Here is a 7,854-nt window from a genome sequence, read left to right on the forward strand (position 1 = left end):
TCACACGTGTGCCGTGTGTGTGTGTGTCCCATACTGTGACCCTCCCTCCCAGCAGACGTCACACAGACGGCCCTTTCAGCCTGGTGGAGAGAGAGAGAGAGAGAGAGAGAGAAAGGGGGGGGGGGGGTCTGTTATGACGGGCCACACAGGATCAGGCTGCCCTGCCCCAGTGGAGAACAGGCATCACTCTGTACACACACACACACAGCATGAGAGAGCCCGCTCTGTTTGACTAGCCGTGTGTGCGTGCGTGCGTGCGTGCGTGTGCGCCCTTTCCTTCATAGGCATGTCCAACCGGCATATACAGTACTGAGAGAGAATGAAAGAGGGCTCTATTAAAGTAAGCCTGCCAACCGTACCCTCCACCTACCCCTCCTAATACACCTCTGAACTGATTGATGTGCTGCACTGTATCGTTCTTTTCTGACCCTGCTGATCATTTGAACATCTTGGCCATGTTCTGTTATAATCTCCACCCGGCACAGCCAGAAGAGGACTGGCCACCCCACATAGCCTGGTTCCTCTCTAAGTTTCTTCCTAGGTTCTGGCCTTTCTAGGGGGTTTTACTTAGCCACTGTGCTTCTAACCTGCATTGCTTGCTGTTTGAGGTTTTAGGCTGGGTTTTCAGCTGATGTCAGAAGGGATTTTTCATTCAATTTGATTTGATATGTCCTCTGGCGACCAACTTTCTCAGAGAGAAAATATTTGCATGACACCACAGGGGAGGTTTCAGTAACCTGGGTTAGGATAACCAAACCTGCAGGTCAGGGTGATCCTGTTGCCTCTGGTTCCGCTCCACAACACTCAGATCAGTTTAAACCAGTCGTAGCGTTTCCACTGAACACTCCTAGACATAATGGTTTATGAATATGTCCACGTGTTAATATACTACACAAGACACATCTAGAAAGTATTGTTACCAGTCAAGACACATAGGAGGTACAATCGGTCCACTCAGGCCTATCTCTGCTCCCTGGCCTCTCCTGTAGCTCTCACTCGTTCTAAATATGGACAGAACAAACACAGCGGCATACAGACTTTCTCCTGTGGGCCGGCCGGTGGCTTCAGATTTATGAATCTTAGACCTGGGACTTCCTGTCATCCAAGTGCCTAGGCAGGGTGAGCTGAACTAGCAGAGCTGTTAATGGACTTTCCCGAGCTAAATCACCTCTATGACCTCACTGACTCAGTCGTGATAGGCTCGTTCACCAAAGACGCCTTCTCTGTTCTCTTCAGCAGCTCTAACAGTACAGTCTGCGTGCTATCTAGAACCTAAAAGGGTTCTTCGGGAGTCCCCATAGGAGAACCCTTTGAAGAACCCTTTTTGGTTCCAGGTAGAAGCCTTCTGGTTCCAGGAAGAAACATTTTGGCTTCTACGTAGAACCCTTTCCACAGAGAGTTCTACATGGAACCAAAAAGGGTTATCTTATGGGGACACCTGAAGAACCCTTTTGGAACCCACTTTTTCTAGGAGTGTAGCGACAAAACAATGTTCTCACCAGAGGTCTATCGCCACGGTCTGCACAATGGCTCGATCTGTTGCTCGGCAGATTCAGGGACGAGACTCCATAGACAAGACAACTTTGGAATTTCATCATCATCATCATCAACACACACTGTGCCTTACAAGGCTGCAAAACAGCAATAAATACCCTTTGGTCCAACCCTTACAGAGAGGAGAAGTGCAAGGCTGACAGCGTGATAGTTTCTGAGAGAGGACGCATAGTTAGCATATTTACTACTAATAAAGTCATAAAAAAGTGTAGAATGTAAGTTCCACAGTAGGGCTGTGAAAGAACGGTGAGGGCTACAATCGGAACTACCACGAGGTACGCAGGAAAGTACACACAGGGATGGTAAATGACAGAGTATTATAAACCCATAGATTTAGGACTAGGATCCTAGGGAGTTCCTCCTTTGATCGTCACACAAGACTGCGACTTGATTAGTATATATAGAACGGTTGGTAGGCTGTAACGCAGAACATAAATGGTGTTTGTGCGTAGACGGGAGAAGATGAATCATGTCTGGAAAACGTATGATAGGAACAAAGCAATACTGCAGCTGTCTGATAATAGGCAGGCTAAACCACGGGATTTGACGAATAAGGCAAAAAAACGGGCCCCAGCAGCGACGTATTCTAGATGTTTGCGAAAAACCGGACTGCAAGCGCTTCGTAAATATTTGGGCAGAGATATTTTTTCCCCTTGAGATCTCCTCTGTAAGCAAAAACCACATCAGTGTCTGTCATCAAGTCTGAATGAGCTTTTCTGCCAAAAGTCAGTCAAACTGACGTTCCTTTATGTTGCCTTCGCTACGGCAAGTGTCATGCTGTTGTTTCTCTAAGGACTGATCGGCCCTGGGTATATAAGACAAACATGTAATAGAAATAACCGCTGTGTGTGACTGTCCTTCAGACTGACTATCTCCGAGCAGTCGTCTATGAAGAGCGGATGGGGTTTCTCTGAACGGGGTGTGAGTGGTGTGGAAAGGTCGTTGTGGAGAGGAGATGTGATGACGCCGCCTCAAAAAAAGACTAGCTGCGTTATCGTGTTGAGAAACAAGAGCTACGTAGACCTGTATGAGGCACAAGTAGCGAAGAGAGCATTGTGCAAATGGAATTAGTCCGGGATGGAGCTGACATCTGCGGCCTCCTCGAATGTGGCGCGTTGCCTTTAAAAGGGTGCAACTGCAGACGAGGCGCGATTGGATTGAATTCCGGCCTCGCGAATCCATAGAAGTAGAATGACATAAAACGACTCATTCTATTTCGATGTAAAGCCCAGACGTCTGTTCAACGTCCAGTCTTGATAATGTTGATTCAACGTTGGTTTGTACCCAGTGGGAGGGAGTTGCAGAGAGATGTGCCCTTCTCCCTGATGGGAGATCCAGATGGGAGTCTCAAGAGTACACACACATACATACCAATCAGTACCAGGGGAGGTGAGAGCTCAGCTCTGCAGCTGAGAACAGTTTGCATTGTTGTGAGAAATGCCATGTCAACAAACCCCGGGGAGAGAAAGTGAGAGAGTGTGTGTGTGTGTAGGCTTCAAACCCAAGGAATGGAGGAGGGGGGCATGGACGACTTGAACAAAGACACTGCTCTGTTCTCGTGCCATCTGAGAATATCAACCTCTCCTCCGCTCACACACACAGCCTGCTACTCACTCTCTCACACAGAGGTTGTACAGTTTCTTCTCACATGGCCTGTGGATTTACTATTCCCACAGGCGGCATGGATCTGCAGGTCTGTGGACACAGTTCCCTCTGCTGTGAGTTAATAACAATGGCTTTGCTGAGTTATGTTACAGTGCAATGTGCATGCTGGAGCTCGAGAACATTGGAACTGGGAAGGTGTAGAAGGCAGAAGGGTTGACTTCTGATACACAGAAATAAGACCAGCATGGTGTGGGTTCACTGACGTTTTAAGATTCCAGCTAGTGTCCCTAATCTAGGGCATTGGCGGAAGAAGTAAGGAAATGTCGTCAGTCACACCAAATCTAGACAGTGGAGAAAGTCTCAGTTTAGTGTAAGTGTCTGGTTCCCATCCTCTGAGCCAGCTGGATCCATCATTATCCGTCACCCCAAGCCAAATAACTGATAAATTAGCCCATCCACCGAGCTCACTCGTGTGGTGTCTAAGTAGGACAATAAATAGGCGAATCATAGTTTGCATTGAAAACAGCAGTGACTCAATTGAAAATCATATGATTAAGAAATTAAAAAACGGATGAATTTGACGGATGGCATATATTCACTACCAGCCCAGTGAAACCTCGAGAACCTTGGTATGGTAATCAATAATAATACAAGTGCTATTGACAAGTGTGGCAGTGCCATAACGGTTCGTAGTGTTTATAATATTTGCCTATCTGTAACTTACTGTGCTGTATAAGACATGTTCGTTTTCCCCAGGCTCCGACAGCTCACTGAGATTCCTATCCCAGTGTAAAAAGGACTCAGTACTGTCCAATATTTCCATCCTTGGCGATGCGACCGCTCTGATTCACAATGCGTCGTTAGATGAGGACAGTTCCCTTGATGATACTTTGCAGCGCAGATAGCAAACACTCCTTCACCCACCTTGCAGCGATTCCAACCGCAGAATGTTACTTTTTACTCCGTCCACGCACAACTTCAGTGAAGAAACGTAGTTAAGTTGATGTCGCTACAACGACGTAATACACGCAGTAGTGCTGCCAACAAAACGGCTGTCCCCGAATTACAATATTTAAAAAAGGGTGAAGAATAGAGCAAGGCTGCCCCGTGTTGGGTATTGTTTATTTTCTTGGCACAGAGTTTGTATGGACTTTTTCTTCCTCGTATTCCTTGATGAAGTTTGCTACTCACGTCCAGAGCAGACCAGACAGGCAGGAATGCGGGTGGGGGCAGGGAGAAGAGTAGCGACATCTAATCAGACTAAAAACCCTACAGTGTTTGCATTTCATATGCGTAGGTTGTCTCACGATAAATGGCAACATACATTACAATGTATGTACATTTAGCGCAACACCTACAATGTATATGGAGACTGTTCGCATGAACACTTCGCAATAATTTCGGTCAGAAATTAATAGGGAATTTTACAACTGAGAAAGACCTGCTCCTGTCCATCTGCGTCAAAACCAATCAAACGAGTCCTTCTATTCAGACCGTCTGTGATTGAACAGGTTCCGCGACCAATCAAAAGGCTTTGAGCCCGAGTCTTTGATTGACAAGCGAATAAGCCAATTAAATAACATCAACGTTATTTTTTTGTAACAAATCAGAGAAAGACAAGAATTCTTCGTTCTTAAACACTGCCTCCCCGGAAATGCAAATCAACCAATCAAGTTAAAGCCTTAAAAAAAAAAGCGCTTGAATAGCCAATTTACTGCAATAACTTCAACCGCAACTCTAGAGTGGTCTGCCAAGGAACAGGTCAAAGAGGACATTCTGCGAAGAAACATGAAATTATTCCACTAATGTGTGGATATTGAAATTAAGAGAAAGGCAAACGTTCTGGGGGGATTTTTTTAAATATTCTACATGATACATACAAGTACATTAAAACAACATGCGTACAACATTTGCCCAGACAGAATGGAGGTGAGAACCTGGTGTCTGGTTTCCGAAGGGAAAAAACAACAACTTTAAAGTGGAATGAAACCAAAAATAAACAAATAGTTACAAGTTTCAAACTATGTTTGAAATAGAACAGAAAGACATGCCTAGAAGAAAACAGGTGGTATAACATTCAATATGAAACTGGCACAGTCATAGTTTTGGGTTCAGCCTTATGTCAGTCACACATCACCCATTTCTTTTTCTCATCTGTGATTTGGCTTCTCTGGGAAAACAAGCGTAAGTCCTCAACTTTAAGGCATGATCCTTTTCTTCCTGCATTGAACTGCAGTTCCATTAGTTGTACTCCACCAATAATACCACAAATGAGCGTAAACTAAGATTAGTAACATAATTTTGGTGGCTAAAATACATACGTGTAACCACACGTTTAGGTATACCCTGGCGCACTCAGAGAATGATAGAGTACTTTAATACTCATAAGCATGTTTTAGCATGGACAGTGCAATTGAGGACATTGACCATTTTGAAGTAGTCAATTGGATGGTACCGCCTATGGGTTAAGGAAGGATCACATAATTCAATCCAGGTCATCAGCCAATTAATTATACTCGTGAGCAAACATTCCATAACTGCAGGTTATCCCCAACCTTGGGTTTATACCTGTTCCAACAACACACCCTAGGTGGCAGTACAAACCCTTTCAGTTTGTTTACCAACTCAGAAGTAGTAGAAGAAAATTGACTACTTCAAAATGGAGATGGACTCAATGGAGCTGCCCGTGCACTCACCGACAAGGGACAGATAGTCCTCTATCATTCTCTCATTCTCTACAGTCAACAGAGAGGTTTTACTCTGTGTTCTGTCCCATTTAGATAGCAGGCACACAGCTCCAACAGTCAGTTGATATATAGACACTAGAGTAGCTACACAGAAAGAGCTTCAGTCTTCCTCCTAGATGAAGAGTGCCACTTCCTTCATTGGTCCCTCCCTCGAATGTTGTCGCTTAAGAATACAATGTTGTCTGTAGAAGGGAAAATAATCAAATGTTTTAATTGTTATGAAAATATAAAATGTCTGTGAATGTGAAATGTGTGAGTGGGTGTTCCCCTCTCTCACCTGCAATGATGGTGGTAGCCTGGCGTCTGACGTTGTTCTTGTCTACGTACTCCCCGTAATCCAACTTCCCCTCCACCAGAACCCTCGACCTAGAGCGGGGGCACACAGACCCAAGGAATGTGTTACTGATATAACGTTTTCTGCAGATTGTTATAAGACCAGTTATCACCTGTGTGTTTACAGCAAAGACACTTCTAAGTAGATAAGACGGAAAAACATTTACTTATCAGGCTCCTAGTCCCCAGAAAAACAGAAACAGCCTGAGAAATTGACAACCCACCATATACAGGGTGACACAGAGTGAAGAACATACCCTTTCTTGACATACTGGTAGGCCACATCCCTCAGACCAGGCTTGAAGATTGACACACGATGCCACGTCGTCTTCTGGCTGACATCTCCTGCGGGAGACGTCTCCACGTCCCCGGAGCGCCACATCTCGTTGGTTGCCATGGAGAAAATGGTGACGGGGTTCCGTCCCTCCACCTGTCTCATGACAGGGTCCTGCCCCACGCGACCCAGCAGCTGGACACGGTTAATCGCTGTGGGGTGGAGGAGGGGGTGCACACATGTCAAAGCCACAGGGGAAGACATTAAGGAGTGCACACGTCAAAGCTATGGGGGAAGAAAGAGGAGCAGACAGACATCAGCTGGTCTGGATTGTTTGTGATCAATAGAGGAGAAACCTGAGAAAGTGCCCTGGCAGTCTATACTCACATCTCTCCAGGATCAGGCTGGTGTCTGTAGACTGGTGTCTAACCAGCTGTCTGAAAACCTGCAGGGAAGAGGCATAAAGACGCATTACACTACAATCAGCCAAGGAGTCACAGCCACAAAAGTACAGTAGAGTTGCGATTAAGGGGGAACAGCTGGAGTAGGTGTGTTGCACACTTACCTGTGCTGCTCCGTTTCTCAACATCCCCTCTGTTTGCTGGACGTACTTTATGGCAGTAAAGTGGACAGACAGACTGTAAGAAAGAGTATCAAATATACTTCCTCTCAAGATGAGGATTAGTTAGAGCTTTAATCCTGACTAACAGCCAGCAAGTTACATGGACACAATTGTCTTTATTCTATAGTCACACCGGTCATATCTGGGTAGCTGTCCCAGTGGGTAACGTTATCTAGATATAGTATCATTATTCAAATACCTAAATCTAAGATAATAATAGTAACGTTAGCCTACCGCCTGCTGCTTGAACTATGTCTAGTGTGGTTAGCTAGCTACATGGTCTCCACAAAGATCATTTGTATCGCATTATAACCATGTGTAAATGGCTTGCTAACGCTACATTGTAATCTCTACTACTGATGTTACGGTCATGCCCCGCCAGCTCGCTACATTAGTTGCAATGAGAATGGATAGATAGCTACTAATAGGGAAGAGACATGAACTGCCATAAAAAGTAGACTTGTCCCACAAATGTTTAGCATGCTTGTTGTTTATCATTATATCTATCTAAGGATATACAGAAAGTTCATTCAACTTACATGATGCAGAAACCGAAATCCTCAGTCCATGCTGCTTCCGGTCCGTCGCTAATATAGGTCCGTGGATCATTGTAGAAGGCAATAGACAGTTCCGCTCATACTTGGGGCTGGATCAAATACTTTCAAATTACAATTTTTAAGTTGATGATGAAGAATTATATATGTGGGGGACATTACATA

The 7,854-nt window shown here is 45.0% G+C and overlaps 2 protein-coding genes across 4 annotated transcripts in view; both read right to left on the reverse strand.

The window, feature by feature from the left end:
* creb3l2 (cAMP responsive element binding protein 3-like 2) overlaps nucleotides 1-4,618 on the reverse strand; it is a 28,184-nt gene extending 23,566 nt beyond the window's left edge. The window contains exon 1 of the mRNA XM_029630209.2: nucleotides 3,884-4,618. Within this exon, the coding sequence (XP_029486069.1) occupies nucleotides 3,884-3,982 (99 nt within the window). The 5' untranslated portion in view covers nucleotides 3,983-4,618. The remainder of the gene's footprint in view (nucleotides 1-3,883) is intronic.
* Nucleotides 4,619-4,999: 381 nt separating this feature from the next.
* On the reverse strand, nucleotides 5,000-7,764 carry LOC115106951 (single-stranded DNA-binding protein, mitochondrial-like). Of its 3 annotated transcripts, none has more exons than XM_029630211.2 (6): nucleotides 7,675-7,764; nucleotides 7,079-7,151; nucleotides 6,901-6,958; nucleotides 6,497-6,725; nucleotides 6,184-6,272; nucleotides 5,000-6,088 (listed from the first exon to the last, which is right to left on the reverse strand). In XM_029630211.2, the coding sequence occupies exons 2-6, from the start codon at nucleotides 7,100-7,102 to the stop codon at nucleotides 6,042-6,044; spliced, it is 447 nt and encodes a 148-aa protein (XP_029486071.1). In that variant the 5' UTR covers nucleotides 7,103-7,151; nucleotides 7,675-7,764; the 3' UTR covers nucleotides 5,000-6,041. The 3 variants fall into 3 exon arrangements, with proteins under 3 accessions (XP_029486071.1, XP_029486072.1, XP_029486070.1); XM_029630212.2 differs by having other exon boundaries at nucleotides 7,079-7,123; nucleotides 7,675-7,731; XM_029630210.2 differs by lacking the exons at nucleotides 7,079-7,151; nucleotides 7,675-7,764 and having other exon boundaries at nucleotides 6,901-7,000.
* Nucleotides 7,765-7,854: the final 90 nt, after the last annotated feature.

This window comes from Oncorhynchus nerka, linkage group LG23 (assembly GCF_034236695.1).
Source record: "Oncorhynchus nerka isolate Pitt River linkage group LG23, Oner_Uvic_2.0, whole genome shotgun sequence".
Classification (NCBI taxonomy): Eukaryota; Metazoa; Chordata; class Actinopteri; order Salmoniformes; family Salmonidae; genus Oncorhynchus; species Oncorhynchus nerka.

What these genes read in the sequence shown, in the direction of transcription:
- LOC115106951 (XM_029630210.2), bottom strand. Translation starts at nt 6,985, where the DNA reads ATGCGTCTTTATGCCTCTTCCCTGCAGGTTTTCAGACAGCTGGTTAGA. An exon ending in CAGCCTGATCCTGGAGAGAT is followed by an intron (nt 6,726 to 6,900) that starts GTGAGTATAGAC and finishes TCCACCCCACAG; the next exon opens with CGATTAACCGTGTCCAGCTG. An exon ending in GGCTACCACCATCATTGCAG is followed by an intron (nt 6,089 to 6,183) that starts GTGAGAGAGGGG and finishes TCCCTTCTACAG; the next exon opens with ACAACATTGTATTCTTAAGC.